This window comes from Saccoglossus kowalevskii, chromosome 21, assembly GCF_978046115.1.
Source record: "Saccoglossus kowalevskii chromosome 21, keSacKowa6.1, whole genome shotgun sequence".
Lineage (NCBI taxonomy): Eukaryota > Metazoa > Hemichordata > Enteropneusta > Harrimaniidae > Saccoglossus > Saccoglossus kowalevskii.
In genome coordinates, this window is record NC_140661.1 from 8,080,344 (window position 1) to 8,100,558 (window position 20,215).

Consider the following 20,215-nt stretch of genomic DNA (forward strand, 5'->3'; position numbering starts at 1 on the left):
CAGCTACAGTGGAACACTAAGTACTTGTTGTACTAAACGCAGAATGGGGAATAACCAGTCAACTTGGGACGATCAGCTACCGATTGGGTACGGCCAGCTACGTCGGAAGCCGTCTGTGCGTGAGTCCATAGGAACCAACACTGGAGGTGACACCGTGATTCGGGAGATAGTTGCAAAACCTGGTACGATAGAACCACGCCCGACAATGCTGCAGCATATGCACGCAGGTCGGAAATCGATTGGGATAAATACAGAGAGATCAGTTCTTCGTAACCGTGGAAACCATACACCTCAAGACGGCGGAGTGGGAAATACCGTGACACATTCTGTGAGTCCCCGTGGTGTTTTAATAGTACAAGACCAAAAACCGGACAATGTCACGAGTCAGAAACCTACACAGACACAACATATAACACGACATACTGCTAGCAACGAAGAGAACGCCACACACATCAACCGTGCCACAAATAATATTACGTTACAAAAACAAAGTGACGTTATCAACACCGAAAACACTCGCACTAAACATAGTGACGTAAGTCACCACGCGGTGTCACATACACAAGTGAAAGAGGATGAGAAGGGACGTGTTCATCTGGTACAAACAACTGAAACAGTTACAAATGACAAAGACATTTGCCGTGCGGATCATGCTTTGCAAAGTGATTCCTCCCCTACTGTGGAACGGGGTCCTGTGACACACATCACAGAAGAGCCAGTCAACAACAATTACGTACAAATGGCAGAAATTAAATTCCACGAACAAGTTTGGAATTCACGAATCCAAAAGTTGGAAGACGAAAAGTTAAAACTGGAATTTGAAAACAAAGCACTCCGAACGATGGTAGACGACTTCTCTTCCGGGTAAGCGAATAGTTTTAGTTTTGTTCATTCTACTTTTAATTTCTACTTCTAATCACTAGAAATGCGTTTCCCCTGTTCTTAACAGAGACTATTCTCTTACATATAATTTTATGTCATAGATTGACTAGCCCAGTCGTGGTAATTTTATTGTTTTGTTTGATAATTATGAGTTATTCTAAGTAATAGGTACAATCAGCGATTTTTTTTTACAAGTATTTGATTTAAAGCGGGAGTCGTTACCTGCGCATGCGTCAGATGGCCATAGCATGTTATTGTTTACAAACAAGCGTCTACCCATGAGCCTTTGCGTTTTTAACGTGTAATAATAATAACAATTATCTTTATTGCGTTCGTATCCCTATTAGGATTTTGACTAAAATGCAATACAGATGTGAATAAAAACAAACATACAATTAAAGTTAGAATAAAATACACAGCGGAAAATAAAAACTGACAAGCAAATAAAAGTAGGAAAAACAAAAAAAAATAGTAAATTGTGTGTTATCGTCGCTTGGGAAATTTCCGCGCGTGCGCAGGTGACGATCCCCCCGCTTTAAAACAACTTTTATTGAAATCATTCGATTACTTACAATAAATACAAGAGTATACAATAAGAACAACTTCATAACATTACAATGGTAGTGTGTTACCCTGTGTTTGCAAATAACTTATTGATTTAAAGGGCGGCAATCGTCGCGCCGCGTCCTGTATGGGACTCATAGCGACGTATACAACGCGTGTAAAATACATTGTTTATTTACATAAAACTACATGAAATTCGAACACGCGCTGCGCGAGAACACCGCGCTTTAAAAACGAATTACCAACAGACAAAGTACAATGCGTAAAGTGTGTGTTATATACATTGGCGTGTTGTTGTTTGTTGTTGCTATGACAATAATACAGAGGTATGCTACATATATGCATATTACTATATGTACTAAGTGTTCGTCGGCAAAGCGGTATGACCTGGTATGACCTGGCCGGTATTTCGATAACCACATATTTTCTGTCACCCAAACATAATTTCAGAACGTCGCGTCACAATAAAGGTTCATTCATGAGTTATACAACAAGAAAGTTTGTTTAATTATGCGGCGTGATCTAGCTTAGTATTATAAAATACACTAGAAAAACACTAGAGTCTTTGGTAATATTATATACCCAATAACAAAACAACCCTCTTGCGTATAACTATTCCTTAAAACTATAAAGTGTCGATAAGTGTTGCTATGGTTCCCCCAGCATACAATATGCAGTTTGCCAGATAGTACAGTTTGGGGATGTTGACTTGTCAAAGTTGAATTCTCTAACAGCTAAAAAGACGAGTACTGAAAAAAAGTTATTGACTTTCCAAACGGGTAACTCAGAAGTCACCAGTGTACATTAAGATTTGGGTTCATAGCTTCTTGTGTGTCGATATTTAAAGTTGTTAATTACGGGTATTACGATTTTGTCGACGTCTTATGCGTGGAACTGAGAACAAAGCATTAGCTGATTTGTGGTATTTTTGCTACACACAGTATTTAGTCTGGAGTGGATGTCCTATAATCGTCGTTTATCTTTATATTGATATTCTCAATTGTCACGTGGTACGTTTTTTACATCATTAATTGTTTTGCTTGCGTTCCAGACACTCACTACCACAACGGAATTCGACGAAGCTCCGGGAAAGCCGTCGAGAATTGACAAAGTCTGACCCGACAGAAGTGATCAGAAGATATAGAGATCTAACGACAGAATGTGACAATGCTAAACAACAGCTTGACAGACTGGCACCGATTGGACGAGGGACGCACGCTGAAGTGTTGTATCATAAGTTCATATGTGACGTATTAGTGGTAAGGGATGGTACATGGCAAATGAGAGGAGGGTTGTCAAGATTGTGAATATGTGCGTGGTGGGGTACAAAGCAAAATGCATTGGCCAAATCGAAATTTTACTGACATGTCAATAATATATTCACATACAAATCCTGCTCACATTATATTCAAACGATGCTTTCTATATTTCTACTGACGACACTTGGCTTGCCAAGATATCTTTCTTAAGTAGGATTACTTTTGGGGCCAGTACCGACTTTGACACGATATTACAAGAGAACAAAACACACTATCAGAAATTCTAGACGCATTTTTACAGATAGCAAGACACCAAGATAGTGTGAAAGTGTCACTGTGACAGCAAACTAAAGTTTGATCATTCCTCTCCAATTATATTTATATATTTATTTATTACAGGTTGCGTTTGAGAGGACAGGCGAGGCAGTGCAGACATTTGAAGATAATTTAACAACAATGTTATTAAATGCGATCAGACCAACCAAAGACAAATACACGGTATTTATTTTTTTAAATGTAAATTTGTTTCTCGTATTATTGAAATTTGAAAATGATGAGGTCTTTTTTTTATATGGCTTAGTAGAGATGGGGGATATAACTAAAACTAAACAAAACTGAAAAGTAGAGACGTTTTTACTTCGTGGATTCTGCTCAACGTGTTTCCATTGGTGATGACCCAGAAACCGAACGTGTGATTTTATATATTTATGATGATGCAGAAGCAAGAAACCGATTTTTTCTGGCCTAAATCATCTAAATACATAAAATACAAAACATAATTATTGTTTGAATGTGGTTTACCATACCATCAGTCACCAGAATGTAGGATAATGTCGCCATTACTAATATTTAAAAACGTTATCTTAGGTATGAAATCGAAAATGTTCTTGTTTAAAAAAACATATTTGCAATTATTTTGTATGATTATAATCACTTCAAAGTGTGGTCCAACCATTCTGATAGCGGTCTGTTTTTTTACGCGACGCACGATTTGAAATGAACAAAATTGCTGTGGCTTTGAAATGTTACAAATGTTACTAGATGATTGGATATCTACCTAATACTCGACTTGATGATTGTAATAGACATATGTTCTATTTTGCTACGAGTTGCTGGTTGTTGTTGGCACTCTATCAACTTATAACATTGCATGATACACGGATCAACAAAAGTTGTCAGCAAAAGTTGCACATTCATGAATACATAATATCACGTGACCTCACACTGAATCAAAGTGGTACAGAGGACCAGTTTATCTTTTATCCACACACGCAAATTCCTCTATACTGGACCAGTATAGACCATCCACGAAGTAAAAATTTGAGTAAATATTTAGTTTTTACTGAATTTGGCTATTTTTGTCCCAATCTTCTGAAGGAAAGTGAAGACTGAAAACAGGACTATTTTGTGAATTTGTGATGAAAAGAGGTACTGGTGGTGAAGAGATTAAGTCATGTATTAGCAAAGGAGCCATGATACAGCCATGATATTTCTAATCATTGCATCTAATCTGAATGGAGGGCAACGTCAATTTTTACCATGAAACTGACATGCAATATAACACTATTTTTTTTTGGATGACAGGATGCTGGGGCTCTTAAACGCAGAGGGGTGGCTCTTTACTCATCTGTTATTGAACCTGATCCAGAAGTGAAAGCTGCTTTCAAATCAACTGGTGCATCAGCTTTAAATTATGTTCTAGAATTGTCAGCTAGATGTCCTGTAGATAACATGATTAAGGTATGTGTAGTCATGTGGATGATATGAATGTATGTGTAGTCACGTGAATGATATGAATGTATGTGTAGTCATGTGAACGATATCAAGGTATGTGTAGTAATCTGGATGATATCAAAGCATGTGTAGTCATGTGGATGATATCAACGTATGTGTAGTTATGTGGATGATATCAAAGTATGCGTATTCATGTGAATGATATCAAAGTATGTGTAGTCATGTGGACGATGTCAAGGTATGTGTAGTCACGAGAATGATATCAAGGTATGTGTAGTCGTGTGGATGATATCAAGGTATGTGTAGTCATGTAAATGATAACAAAGTATGTGTAGTCATGTGGATGATATCAAAGTATGTGTAGTCATGTGGATGATATCAAGGTATGTGTAATCATGTGGATGATATCAAAGTATGTGTAGTCATGAGAATGATATCAAGGCATGTGTAGTAATCTGGATGATATAAAAGCATGTGTAGTCATGTACATGATATCAAGGTATGTATAGTCATGTGGATGATATCAAAGCATGTGTAGTCATGTGCATGATACCAAAGTATGTGTATTCATGTGGATGATATCAAAGTATGTGTAGTCATGTGGATGATATCAAAGTATGTTTAGTCATGAGAATGATATCAAGGCATGTGTAGTCATGTGGATGATATCAATGTATGTGTAGTCATGTGCATGATATCAAGGTATGTGTAATCATGTGGATGATATCAAAGTATGTGTAGTCATGAGAATGATATCAAGGCATGTGTAGTAATCTGGATAATATAAAAGCATGTGTATTAATGTGCATGATATCAAAGTATTGTAGTCATGTGGATGATATCTAAATATGTGTAGTCATGTGGATGATATCAAAGTATTGTAGTTATGTGGATGATATAAAAGCATGTGTAGTCATGCGGATGATATCAAAGCATGTGTAGTAATCTGGATGATATCAAAGCATGTGTAGTCATGTGGATGATATCAAGGTATGTGTAGTCATGTGGATGATATCAAGGTATGTGTAGTCATGTGGATGATATCAAGGTATGTGTAGTCATGTGGATGATATCAAGGTATGTGTAGTAATCTGGGTGATATCAAAGTATGTGTAGTCATGTGGATGATATAAAAGCATGTGTATTCATGTGGATGATATCAAAGTATGTGTAGTCATGTGGATGATGTCAAGGTATGTGTAGTCATGTGGATGATATCAAGGTATATGTAGTCATGTGGATGATATCAGAGTATGTGTAGTCATGTGGATGATATCAAAGTATGTGTAGTCATGAGAATGATATCAAGGCATGTGTAGTCTGGATGATATCAAGGTATGTGTAGTCATGTGGATGATATCAAGGTATGTGTAGTCATGTGGAGGATATCAAAGTATGTGTAGTCATGTGTAAGATATCAAAGTATGTGTAGTCACGAGAATGATATCAAGGAATGTGTAGTAATCTGGATGATATCAAGATATGTGTAGTCATGTGGATGATATCAAGGCATGTGTAGCTATGTGGAGGATATCAAGGTATGTGTAGTCATGTGGATGATATCAAAGTATGTGTAGTCATGTGGATGATATCAAAGCATGTGTAGTCATGAGAATATCAAGGCATGTGTAGTAGTAATCTGGATGATATAAAAGCTTGTGTAGTCATGTGGATGATATCAAGGTATGTGTAGTCATGTGGATGATATCAAAGTATTGCAGTCATGTGGATGATATCAAAGTATGTTTAGTCATGAGAATTATATCAAGGCATGTGTAGTCATGTGGATGTTATCAATGTATGTGTAGTCATGTGGATGATATCAAGGTATGTGTAGTCATCTGGATGATATAAAACCACGTGTAGTCATGTGGATGATATCAATGTATGTGTAGTCATGTGGATGATATCAAGGTATGTGTAGTAATTTGGATGTTATCAAAGCATGTGTAGTCATATGGATGATATCAAGGTATGTGTAGTCATGTGGATGATATCAAGGTATGTGTAGTCATGTGGATGATATCAAGGTATGTGTAATCATGTGGATGATATCAAAGTATGTGTAGTCATGAGAATGATATCAAGGCATGTGTAGTAATCTGGATGATATAAAAGCATGTGTAGTCATGTACATGATATCAAGGTATGTATAGTCATGTGGATGATATCAAAGCATGTGTAGTCATGTGCATGATACCAAAGTATGTGTATTCATGTGGATGATATCAAAGTATGTGTAGTCATGTGGATGATATCAAAGTATGTTTAGTCATGAGAATGATATCAAGGCATGTGTAGTCATGTGGATGATATCAATGTATGTGTAGTCATGTGCATGATATCAAGGTATGTGTAATCATGTGGATGATATCAAAGTATGTGTAGTCATGAGAATGATATCAAGGCATGTGTAGTAATCTGGATAATATAAAAGCATGTGTAGTAATGTGCATGATATCAAAGTATTGTAGTCATGTGGATGATATCTAAATATGTGTAGTCATGTGGATGATATCAAAGTATTGTAGTTATGTGGATGATATAAAAGCATGTGTAGTCATGCGGATGATATCAAAGCATGTGTAGTAATCTGGATGATATCAAAGCATGTGTAGTCATGTGGATGATATCAAGGTATGTGTAGTCATGTGGATGATATCAAGGTATGTGTAGTCATGTGGATGATATCAAGGTATGTGTAGTCATGTGGATGATATCAAGGTATGTGTAGTAATCTGGGTGATATCAAAGTATGTGTAGTCATGTGGATGATATAAAAGCATGTGTATTCATGTGGATGATATCAAAGTATGTGTAGTCATGTGGATGATGTCAAGGTATTGTAGTCATGTGGATGATATCAAGGTATATGTAGTCATGTGGATGATATCAGAGTATGTGTAGTCATGTGGATGATATCAAAGTATGTGTAGTCATGAGAATGATATCAAGGCATGTGTAGTCTGGATGATATCAAGGTATGTGTAGTCATGTGGATGATATCAAGGTATGTGTAGTCATGTGGAGGATATCAAAGTATGTGTAGTCATGTGTAAGATATCAAAGTATGTGTAGTCACGAGAATGATATCAAGGAATGTGTAGTAATCTGGATGATATCAAGATATGTGTAGTCATGTGGATGATATCAAGGCATGTGTAGCTATGTGGAGGATATCAAGGTATGTGTAGTCATGTGGATGATATCAAAGTATGTGTAGTCATGTGGATGATATCAAAGCATGTGTAGTCATGAGAATATCAAGGCATGTGTAGTAGTAATCTGGATGATATAAAAGCTTGTGTAGTCATGTGGATGATATCAAGGTATGTGTAGTCATGTGGATGATATCAAAGCATGTGTAGTCATGAGAATATCAAGGCATGTGTAGTAGTAATCTGGATGATATAAAAGCTTGTGTAGTCATGTGGATGATATCAAGGTATGTGTAGTCATGTGGATGATATCAAAGTATTGCAGTCATGTGGATGATATCAAAGTATGTTTAGTCATGAGAATTATATCAAGGCATGTGTAGTCATGTGGATGATATCAAGGTATGTGTAGTCATGTGGATGATATCAAGGCATGTGTAGCTATGTGGAGGATATCAAGGTATGTGTAGTCATGTGGATGATATCAAAGTATGTGTAGTCATGTGGATGATATCAAAGCATGTGTAGTCATGAGAATATCAAGGCATGTGTAGTAGTAATCTGGATGATATAAAAGCTTGTGTAGTCATGTGGATGATATCAAGGTATGTGTAGTCATGTGGATGATATCAAAGCATGTGTAGTCATGAGAATATCAAGGCATGTGTAGTAGTAATCTGGATGATATAAAAGCTTGTGTAGTCATGTGGATGATATCAAGGTATGTGTAGTCATGTGGATGATATCAAAGTATTGCAGTCATGTGGATGATATCAAAGTATGTTTAGTCATGAGAATTATATCAAGGCATGTGTAGTCATGTGGATGATATCAAGGTATGTGTAGTCATGTGGATGATATCAAGGTATGTGTAGTAATTTGGATGTTATCAAAGCATGTGTAGTCATGTGGATGATATCAAGGTATGTGTAGTCATGTGGATGATATCAAGGTATGTGTAGTAATCTGGATGTTATCAAAGCATGTGTAGTCATGTGGATGATATCAAGGTATGTGTAGTCATGTGGATGATATCAAGGTATGTGTAGTCATCTGGATGATATAAAACCACGTGTAGTCATGTGGATGATATCAATGTATGTGTAGTCATGTGGATGATATCAAGGTATGTGTAGTAATTTGGATGTTATCAAAGCATGTGTAGTCATGTGGATGATATCAAGGTATGTGTAGTCATGTGGATGATATCAAGGTATGTGTAGTAATCTGGATGTTATCAAAGCATGTGTAGTCATGTGGATGATATCAAGGTATGTGTAGTCATGTGGATGATATCAAGGTATGTGTAGTCATATGGATGATATCAAGGCATGTGTAGTAATCTCGATGATATCAAGGTATGTGTAGTCATGTGGATGATATCAAGGTATGTGTAGTAATCTCGATATCAAGGCATGTGTAGTCATGTGGATGATATCAAAGTATGTGTAGTCATGTGGATGATGTCAAGGTATGTGTAGTAATGTGGATGATATCAAAGTATGTGTAGTCATGTGGATGATATCAGGGTATGTGTAATGATGTGGATGATATCAAAGTATTGCAGTCATATGGATGATATCAAAGTATGTGTTGTCATATGAACGATATTAAATGTGTGTAGTAGTGTGAATGATATCGAGGTATGTATAGTCATGTGGATGATATCAAGGTATGTGTAGTCATGTGGATGATATCGAAGTATGTGTAGTCATGAGAATGATATCAAGGCATGTGTAGTAATCTGGATGATATCAAAGCATGTGTAGTCATGTGGATGATATCAAAGTATGTGTAGTCATGTGGATAATTTCAATGTATGTGTGGTCATGTGGATGATATCAAAGTATGTATAGTCATGTGGATGATATCAAAGTATTGCAGTCATATGGATGATATTAAAGTATGTGTAGTCATGTGGATGATATCAAAGTTGTGGTCATATGGATGATATTAAATGTGTGTAGTTGTATGAATGATATCAAGGTATGTGTAGTCATGAAGATGATATCAAGGTATGTGTGGTCATGTGGATTATATCAAGGTATGTGTAGTCTTCTGGGTGACATCAAAGTGTGTGTGTGGCCATGTGAATGACATCATCAAAGTATGTGTAGTTATGTGGATATCCAGGTATATCTACACAGCTATGTAGATGAGATTGCGGTATGTGTAGTCATGTGGATGACATCATCAAAGTATGTGTAGTTATGTGGATGATATCAAGGCATGTGCAGCCATGTGGATGACATCAATATTGTGTAGTCATGTGTATAACATCATCAAAGTATGTGTAGTTGTGCAGATGAAATCATCATATGTTCAGTTCTGTGTAGTTATTTAGTTGACATAAACAACCACAAATCAGATACCCTGAATATTTATTCAATCATCCGTAGTATACATATTTCATTGTTACAGGAAATCAATGAAGAATTGAAACAGAAATGGCCATCAATATTCACCGCTGCAGTTTCTAGCAATAAAGACATTAAAAGATACACTGAGAGATGTTGTAGACTCGGAATACAGATGATAGCACTTCAACCGCCATTACAAATATTACATAATGATAAGATCTTCGTCACAGATCGTCATGAGCCGATAGAAGCTACAAGCATGGCATCACTGAAGAAAGCGAGTGTAGATTTCTTTATATGGCCAACATTAGTCGATATCAAGGGCAATGTACTCATAAAGGGAAAAGTCAAACTACAGTGATTGAAGCAGCTTTTGTGATGAATGAAAACTTTTCACAATAGATCTTCTGCAAAAAAAGGCCACCAAGATGTCTTCGGGAGCGAGATGCTACAAGAATTTGTTTATTATCTCTCGTCATAATGTTCCTCTCATCTACTATGCAACCATGTGATGACAGGAGAGAAGCCATCATAAGTTTGACATTCAAGAAAAAATCTGCAAATCTGTTTTTCTGCTAATGAATGCAACTGCATGGTTTGGTAACCACTATCCTGCTGAAAATTACAGCTTCAAAAACCATGAGCATACTTAATATTCAATTTGATGATATTACCAATTAAATTCTCAAAGCGACTCAAGCAGATTCCAATTTTCCATTACTGCACATATATGCAGCGCATTAGGAGAAACAACTTTCCCATTGCATAAAATGGGAAAACTTCATATACCATACTGAAAACTAACCAAATTATAAATTTGTTGAATTGTGTTAACATATTGATCAGAAGGTACCTGTCATACATGACATTTTTCATTCAAAGGCACAAAATGCAATAATCTTATTATAACCAGCATAAAAATTCTAATTTTGACATTTTCCATGACATATTTTTAATTTTTATACTAGGTATGCTGATGAATTTGATTTTGGCGTGAACCTCCTTAATAATATTCCCCAACTGTTGAGGGCGCTCTGCATTCAGGAATTTAGAAAAGTTTAAATATATATTAAATTTTACGTTGAGGGCACTTTGCATTCAGAATCTTTTTTACAACTTTACTGCCATCAGTTTTTTTCAATAGTGCAGACTGGTTTTTTTTGAAGGGCAGTAGTCATTTCGCCATGGATGTGCGAGATATACATTGTATAGGTCTATATATAAACAAAGATGACGACTTTGTCTGCTGTGTAGATCAGCGAGTACAAACTGAGACGTTACCAAGCTTTAATTAGGTATTTTTAGTGGAAGGTGTCGAAGGAGTCTCCGGTGGTAATTATTGAAAGTTGCCTCAAATTTAAATCTCATACTTGTGATTTCAATTAAAAGAGCCCATTGGATTGTGGGGAAAATCTATGTTTATCAACACAAATGTCGCACATGCGCAGCACGACAACTACAGCCATTTAACGTCATGTTGCGCAATTTTTGCACATTTTTGTATATTTCTATAATTTGTTCTTTACTTTTGGATCTGATGGACATAATTAACCATCAACTACCAAGTTTGTTTAAAATTTTTAAAAAAAAAGAAACGTGTTTAATGTCAAAGGAGACAAAATAAAAAAAAAAATATTTGACCCTGACATTCAAAAGGTTAAGAGACTCGTTTATGCATTATTGCAATATATTTCCTATAATTTTGTTTTTATATTATAGATTTTCTGTATTTTATCAAGTAGTGTAATAATACATTTGAAATTGAACAACTGTTGTAAATTTTAGTCTCAAAATATAACTCTCATCATGAATGTTAATGCTGATTAACATTAATAACATCATTAATGTTAATGTATGCATAGATTTGTCAAATAGTTTTTTTTTTTAAACATTATTTTCAACAAATACAGTGCCTAACAGAGATACAACTGGATTAAAATAAACCAATAATTTAATCAATTCTCAATTCAGATAAATATGTTTATTAAACATTACTGCATTATATTTACATTTTATACAAACATATTTATATTATTAACAAGATTGGCCTAGTTGTGGCAATTTTATTCTTTTTTTTATGATAATTCCCTTAAAATACAAAATCAAAAATATCTGGTTGTGATGACTGGTCTAATCTGCTTCATCATGTAAAGCCATCACTACATTTCATGCAATGAATATGCCAATGAATAGGGTGATAGTAAGCTGATGACAATCTGAGCAGGACGCGCATAGAATTCATTGCACAAACGCACACCTGCTTTTAATTTTTTAACTAATTACAATGAATAATTATTAGACAAGATTACGCCAAAGAATTGAGTCATGGTAAGTTTGTGTCAAACTAGGATTTAAAAAAGAAGAAATGAATTATCATATAAAAAAACAAAATTTACACAGCTGGGCCAGTCTAATTGCTTACTGAAATATACATATCTACAGTGATTGGCAGACAGGTTCAGGAATATTCCATTATTGGTAGGTGTGTTTTTATTTATCACACAAGGTTTTGGTATCTACATGTACCATTATGTAAACAGTGCTTTTACTTCATAGTGGCATCAAAGGCAATTATCGATATTATACACTACAGCTATTTTATAAAGTTTTGGAGACCTCTGCTACCATGAATGAAAATCTTTATAAGAACTTGTTTCTGGTCAAATTCGTTTCAAAAATTAGGGTGATGAGGTGATTTTTTTTATAATTATTTGGTTTTGACCCGTTTCCTTGTATATTCAGTAATTGAAATTGTGTTCATATTAGGGACATGGTTGTCTTTGAGAACACATATAAATATTGTGTAAACAAATAATGTATTTTACATGGAACCCACAGCAATGCTGCAATGATCGTACACTTTTTTATTACTAAAATTTGAAGTAACAATCTTTTGTGTACCCAGTCTTTGTGATGTACTTGATTATATCTTTATCAAATGATTTTGTTCCACAAATCAGAATCATTGTATTTGACCTGACTGGGGTTGTCTCTTTAACAACCAAGTCTTCATCCAGTCTCCCATAATGCACTTCTTCACCATAGCGATGAATGCTTGTATTAGGCTCCTGTTAATTTAAATAATAAATTTGTAAACTTGTTCTTATATGTATGTGAATTGTATGTGAATTGTATGTGAATGGTATGTGAATTGTATGTAAATTGTATGTGAATTGTATTTTCTCATACAAGCTTTCTGTGCAACATCACTGCATACATCACCACATAATGTGGAATTTACTGCAAAACATTTTTTTTCCCCGCAATAAATTTTGAAAATACGATGATCTGACAGTATCTGTAAGAATGAAATAATATGCTATTTTAAACATTCCAATGAAGTGTTATAAAAATATATATGCTATAAAATTTTGTGGTTTGCCTGAATTCCAAAATTAGGAATGGGCAATCAAAATAATTCTTTGACTGTCAGGGTCAACTTTTGTAAATAAAGTGAGATGATCAGTGTGGTGTGCATGCATGAGAAATGAGTACTGTAGTAACCAAGTCTTGTTCAGAATATGTACAAAAAAAGGAGACATTACCTAGATTTAACTAGTTAATTCCTGTTATGATTGGAATGCATTGAGGGATCGATATAGTGCACATTTCTACCAGATCAAAAGTTGCATTCAGGCCACTTGAAGAGTGCATTGCATTGTGGGAAAATCACAGTTTATCAACACAAATCTTGTACATGCATGGAGTGACAACCATTGCCCTTTAAGAACTTTAGGATAAATAAATACAGGTTATTGTCACTGTGAATTCAGAAACCCTTTTGAAATGACTGGTGTTATTACATAGCAAACAATGAAATACTGGTATTACCTGACTTAATACATAACAAACAGTGAAATTCCAATATGCAGCGAATTCATTGAGAGTTGACTTCAATAAGATATCTTCATATGTACGACAACAAAATATCAAACGTACAAATGTATCTTCATCTTTATTACAGACTATTGACTGTATTATTTGTAACATTGGAGCTAATCCTGTGCCAGCAGCAAACATTATAATACGCTGAAACTGACAGAGAAAAAATATGTTTATTGGTATTCCATACCCTAGGCCACTGGTCCAAAAGTACAATAGTAATATTATTAAATATACAATAGTTGAGAACAAAATAATTAAACTCTGAGAAACATGTCTTGTTTCTTAAACGCAAGGTAAACAAATTTACTCTATTTCGAATATTGGCAATGTTGATACAACTCATGAGCTTGATATATTTACCAGGTTAACAATCAGTGTGATAAAATAATGGGATATACTAGACATGTAATTCATGGAAGGTGGGACAAATGGCCAAAAATGGTATTTGTCCCCGATGGTGTTATTTACACAAAATAGAAACCATATATCCAAATTGTGATTATTCCTATACATCATAGAATAACAAGAAGAGAACTAGTCTAAGGTTTAAATAATAATTGCATTTTCTTTAAGAAAATAATTGTTGTAAAATATGTGTGTTTTCATTTTCATGCTAAATTTGTATTTCTACTCGGGTGGTTGTCTGCTGGTGGATAGAATTGTCACCAAGGGAAATCATAATTAGGCATGTTTATTTGTGATGTCTGAAATTTGAAATTTGAAAATAAATTATTTATCACCATCGAATTACTGTGGGGACGCTGTTCACATACTGTTCTGATAGTGATTGTAGCAAGGTAGGTAGCGTCTGCAGTTGCGAGGCAAATGCAGTGATAAGTTTGAATACTATGTTTTAATATACATGTATGTGTGTTTATTTGCAAAAACAATTTCAAACAATAATTGTACTGGATTTCAAATACCTTGTTTGGCTTGTATGAGAAAGTGCCAAATGGTCCTCTCCATTCTATTTTATCACCAATATTCCATGTTTTGATATATGATGACATTTTACCATTCTGATAAATCTAACAATACAAATACAAACAGAAATATAACAACAATCAGAAATAATCAGCTTTTGGACATTACTTTGATTCATTTCAAATATGAATTCATGTTCCAAGCATGGTCTATATTAATAATTAAGATTATAAACTCGTTGCTATGGGTCAGGTCATGGTTGCTATGGGCCAGAAATGTCCTTTCATATACTGTAAAATACTTTATTTTCGCTTGGAATTAATTTTTGCTATTTTCGCTGAGGGAATGATTCAGTGAAAATAAAATCCTATATTTTACATTCAACTTGTCAAAAATTAGTGAAAATAAAATCCACACAAAACACCCAAAAAGTCTTTTCAGCGAAAATTAATTCCAGCTAAAATAAAGTATTTCACAGTATACAGTACAATATATTCAATATATTGGAAACTATAGCGTTATTTACTGATTGGCTGCTATGGTCATTGTATTGGTTGCTAGGGACATACCCACAAACCCTCCTCACCAATGTTGACTATTTGTTAGCTTTACTCATCAAGAAAACAGAAGAATCAAGTTCATGCACAATAGTGAAGTCAGAGATGCCATCATAAAGCAAAATAATAAACTGAACAGATACTGAATGATGGCAAAGATATTTATGTTGGCTAAGAAACCATGAAAGTCATGTAACTCAACTTAAAAAAGTTCTATATTTATTATACAGTTACATCTACTGTAAACGCAATACATACTGTTAAATACTTTATTTTAGCTGGAATTAATTTTCTCTGAAAAGACTTTTGTGTTTTCAATGGAATTTATTTTCACTGATTTTTGACAAGTTGAATGTAAAATATAGGGAAAAGGGTATATTCGCTAGATCTTATTTTCACTGAATCGCACTTTAAGTGAAAATCATTTCCAAGCAAAAATAAAGTATTTTACAGTATTATTGGCTTTTAATTTCACTATTTTCACAGTAGAGTGAAAACATGTAAAATAACAATACAACTCATGGTTCTCTGCCAATAGCATGAATGTAAAACCGAGTGCAATTGTTCAAAACATCAAAATAGTGAAATGGCTTCACAGTAATTCAAAACCTGGTGTCATTACCTTGATAAGTACATCAAAGTATCCTATCAAGTCCAATGTACTGATTGGTGTATATTGTCTGGTTATCACTTCTCCATTTACTTCCCCTCTGAGTATAAGATGCTGACCAATATTCAATCCAAAACTTTTGTTGCCTGGTATTTTAAATCTGTATATTTTGCTATCAGAAGACACATTGGTTATGCTGTCAATCACAAAACTTGTATATTGTGCAGGACTTATAGCAGGTTCAACATCATCCTACCGGAGACAACAATATGAAATGAATATGAATAGGTGATTTTCCGTTTCCTATGAGACCTTGCGTAATGCGTGAAAGATACGAACCAAACTTCTGCTGCTGCAGAAACCAAATGATATGATTTTGAATCTTTTTTTTTATAGTTCATGTAGGAATGTTTGTTGATGTTTAACCTTTTCACCACCAGTTTCCCGCCCAATTTTTTCTGCAATTTTATTATTATATTCTTCAATATATCTGGAAATGAACCCTAATTTTGGAGCCAACCAACAAAATTTGAGTCAATTTTCAGTACCTACTTGAAAAATTTGGCTTTTTTTGTCCTAATCTTTTGAAGGAAAGTGCAGACTATAAACAGGACTATTTTGTGAATTTGTGATGAAAAGAGGAAACTGGTGGTGAAAAGATGAAGAAAGGAATATGTTAAGATACTCTGACTTAACTGAGTTCACCTCCCAGCAGGCTTTGTATGATTTTATCAGACCCAGATGAAACATTATTGTTGAATTTTATTTGTCTTCTTGTTAGGAAACATGTACATTTTTCAAAAATGAATGGAGGAAAGCCCCAATTTAGAGGATTCTTGTCTTTCATTAAGCGAATATATACTTGTGAAAACTTTATCGCAAAACGAAATGACAGGATGATACTACATTTAAAAAAATGGACTCCAATAATAGCATTTGTTAGATAAATTAATGGAAAAACAGAACACTACAGAAATGTAATTTTTTCAAATAAATCTGTACATGGAAAACAAACAAATGTAACCTTGGAATAAATGTACCCAATAAAAATTATATTAAAAAAAAAAAAAAAAAAAAAAAGATACTCTGACTTCATCATAGTGAATCATCATCCAATGTGTATAGCATATTGTTAAGCGTAGAAATACTCAAAAATACTGTAGAATACTTTATTTTCGCTTGGAATTTATTTTCGCTATTTTCGCTGGAGGGATGATTCCGTGAAAATAAAATCCAGCGAATATACTTTTTTTTTCTATATTTCACATTAAACTCATCAAAAATCAGTGAAAATAAATTCCATACAAAACGCCCAAAAAGCCTTTTCAGCGAAAATAAATTCCAGCAAAAATAAAGTATTCCACAGTAGTTTTGTGTTTGTGGAACCCCACGTGATGTTTTGATGTCACTAGGACATTTGATTTTAGACAAAATCTAGGATCTCACAGTGATAACGATAATCACAGGTGATGTCACATATTTGATAAAAAATTATTTTCTCATTTTGAATTGCATGTTGAAAAAAAATAAACCTAAATATTATATAGTAAGATCAACAAGTGTTCTATTCCAGCCTAAATGGGAAACCTGTCTAAATTAACAGTAAATCCTAGTCCCCCGTTTGATAGTGTTATCTGTAATTAAAGTCCTCAATTAACCAAAAACCTCTGGAAATGTAACAGTGTTCAACTAAGGTACGTTTCATTGCAATGGTGGATTTAGAAGGGATACACTGGGCATGCACCCAATCATTACCAAATCATTCTTACTCATAAATATATATCCCATAATGCAATGTGGTAATTATCTTTATGTTAAAGGTGCCCCCACCTCTCCAATCAAACATCCTACATTCATTCCTGCACTGTCTGTGCTCCCACTGACACACCACCAGTTGCAAAGAAATTGTGTCACTTTTGCCATCAATGATTGAGTGAATTCTGTTTGCAAAAAATGAATTTTTCTGAAAAGTCATAACTTGAAAATATCAAATCATCATCTACAGAAAAGTAAAAACTAAACATCACGAACAAATTATAATATTTATTGTTCAATTTTCTATATGAATTTGAAAAATATTATGATCTTTTATAATGTTATTTACTCCAAAAAAATAAGTTGAAAATTGGTGAAAAAAAACAAGCAGTAAATACCGGTAGATGCATTAATTATCCACCATTTAATTGAATTTCATTAAAATAAATCCATGTAAACATCTACATGAAATTACAATACAACTCATAGTTTCCCTGTAAAATACGTGAATTTAAAACCCGTTAAATATAATCAAAATACTGAAATTAAAAAAGTAAGTAAAATTTTTTATTTCTACATTATCTTTGTACTTAGTACCAAAAATTGCGTTTTCTAGGAGAGAATTATTTGTGCTCGATTTCAAAATTCTTCGCCACCAGCTCATATTGCTTGTAGAAAAATGTGGAAGATATTCCTCTCCAACCTATCCTATCACTGGTATGTTTGACTGTAGTACCTGTGTATCACACTGCACTGCTTGTACAGGTCCTTGTTTTGTTTTCTCTTCCCACAACTTGAGATCTTCCTCATATAGGTCAAAGACACATGGCACGCATCCTGTACCACAACAGTCGCTAGGCAATGGTTCTGATGGTTTCTCTGGTAACCACTTCAAATCGTGACTGCTATCTCCCATCATGCATTTCCAATTATTTTCTTTCTACATTCTTTGTACATAGTTACCACAGCAGCTTGGTATTCATATTTGGAAACCATTTACCTTAATAAATAAAACAAATTCAGAGTTTATAATTTATTCAAACTCAAATGTGAGCAAAGTTGTCATTATAAATTGTCACTGCTTTTTTTTTTGGAGAGTTGTGCAATTAACAAGATAGGTTCAAATGAAATCACATTTGTAATATTTTTTTGCAATATTTACATCCACAATAAATAACTTTTTTGTTTTTCATTCTTGTTCAACTATGTTTTGTTGATAATCCCACACCTAAGCGAATTCCATGTCTACATGTTTTTCCACAGAGTCAGCTGGTGCACACATGATAATAAAATAAATACGATATTTACTATATGGGGCCACCATCTTGAATGACGCATAACACTAAATAAGTTTTAAGCTGCATTCAAAGATGGCGGCTCCCATCTAGTAAATATCGTATTTATTTTATTATCACGTGTGCACCAGCTGACTGTGTATTTCCACTATACATGCAGTTGTCAAATCAACCAACAAAATCATAACAACACATTCAACTAATTAACAACTGACGCTATGTCACATGTGTAGATTGATATACCTTCACATGACCTTTATTGCCATATTGTAACTTTTCTTTTTTTTAGGGGGAGAAATTAGGGTAAAGGTATGGGATAGGTGAGAGGCATGTACAATGTATTTTTGGTTTGTTTACAGCATGTTTTGAGGTTTGAAACATTTTAAAAATGATAATTATTCACTAGGAGCGAAGTAAATGAATGTTTAAAGCGAGCGTGAGGGAATTGAGTCCTAACAGACGATAACAACACAGGCTAAAAACACAAAGGCTCATGGGTAGACACTTGTTTGTAAACAATGACAAGCTATGGCCATCTGACGCATGCACAGGTGACGACTCCCTCGCTTTAATTAGCCCAGCTGCAGGATGAATAGCACTGTCATTCCACTTTTTTTTTTAATCTTTAGATGCTTTTCTTGTATCTCAAAAAAATCATCTGGTGACGCAATTTTTTTCCGGTATGAACTCACAATAATGAAAGTATGACGAATATAATATAAAATCTTAAATTCGGCTCGAACCAAAAGTCTACTCCAAAAATGAGGGCGCCTTCAAATGCCCCCCCCCCCCCCAATTTTTGACGCCGTCAAAATACGGATTGTTTTATTGCTAGAGGTTGTGCGTGTTGCGCTGGTGCAATAGACAACAATAATCGTAATCATAAAGGGTCGACATATTTTATTACTTGGTATTTTAGATACGTGATGGACTGATTGAATGTTCGAGGTAAATGTCGAGGTCAGAATAGATAACATGAGATCAACTTCTATAATGCTTGTGTTCAGCTGTGACTACTGCAAGTCTACTGAACTTGTCGGCTGAGACGCACCATAACGTTCAAATCTTATTTTGAAGTCCACGCAACAGTTAAAACTAACCTTCGTGACTTATCCATCAATCACCACAGACCCGGAAATATAGAAAGTTCAACACTGAAAAGAATCTCGTACATTTTCAGTCTGTTTATTCCTAATATATATATTTTCATTTTATAAATTTAATGACCTTGT

General features: G+C 34.3%; 2 protein-coding genes across 2 annotated transcripts; one reads left to right on the forward strand and one right to left on the reverse strand.

Annotated features, from left to right (window-relative positions):
• LOC100373459 (uncharacterized) lies at positions 1 to 13,063 on the forward strand. The gene is made up of 5 exons (XM_002731198.4): positions 1 to 864; positions 2,498 to 2,705; positions 3,105 to 3,203; positions 4,290 to 4,445; positions 10,019 to 13,063. Exons 1-5 carry the CDS (start codon positions 44 to 46, stop codon positions 10,316 to 10,318), a joined length of 1,584 nt encoding a protein of 527 aa, XP_002731244.1. The 5' UTR covers positions 1 to 43; the 3' UTR covers positions 10,319 to 13,063.
• Positions 11,917 to 20,159, reverse strand: LOC100373304 (NADH-cytochrome b5 reductase-like). Its single transcript, XM_002731197.3, has 6 exons — positions 20,084 to 20,159; positions 18,425 to 18,688; positions 15,946 to 16,185; positions 14,766 to 14,870; positions 13,789 to 13,992; positions 11,917 to 13,025 (listed from the first exon to the last, which is right to left on the reverse strand). Exons 2-6 carry the CDS (start codon positions 18,605 to 18,607, stop codon positions 12,828 to 12,830), a joined length of 930 nt encoding a protein of 309 aa, XP_002731243.2. The 5' UTR covers positions 18,608 to 18,688; positions 20,084 to 20,159; the 3' UTR covers positions 11,917 to 12,827.
• Between the last annotated feature and the right edge of the window lie 56 nt (positions 20,160 to 20,215).

Bases quoted from the DNA above. Each gene is read 5' to 3' on its own strand.
- LOC100373459 (XM_002731198.4), top strand. From the start codon at position 44: ATGGGGAATAACCAGTCAACTTGGGACGATCAGCTACCGATTGGGTAC. The intron at 865-2,497 runs GTAAGCGAATAG...CTTGCGTTCCAG, and splicing joins GTAGACGACTTCTCTTCCGG to ACACTCACTACCACAACGGA. The intron at 4,446-10,018 runs GTATGTGTAGTC...TCATTGTTACAG, and splicing joins CTGTAGATAACATGATTAAG to GAAATCAATGAAGAATTGAA.
- LOC100373304 (XM_002731197.3), bottom strand. From the start codon at position 18,607: ATGATGGGAGATAGCAGTCACGATTTGAAGTGGTTACCAGAGAAACCA. The intron at 16,186-18,424 runs GTACTACAGTCA...TGTCTCCGGTAG, and splicing joins CAGTGCAGTGTGATACACAG to GATGATGTTGAACCTGCTAT. The intron at 13,026-13,788 runs GTAATACCAGTA...TTAAATTAACAG, and splicing joins TTTGTTATGTATTAAGTCAG to GAGCCTAATACAAGCATTCA.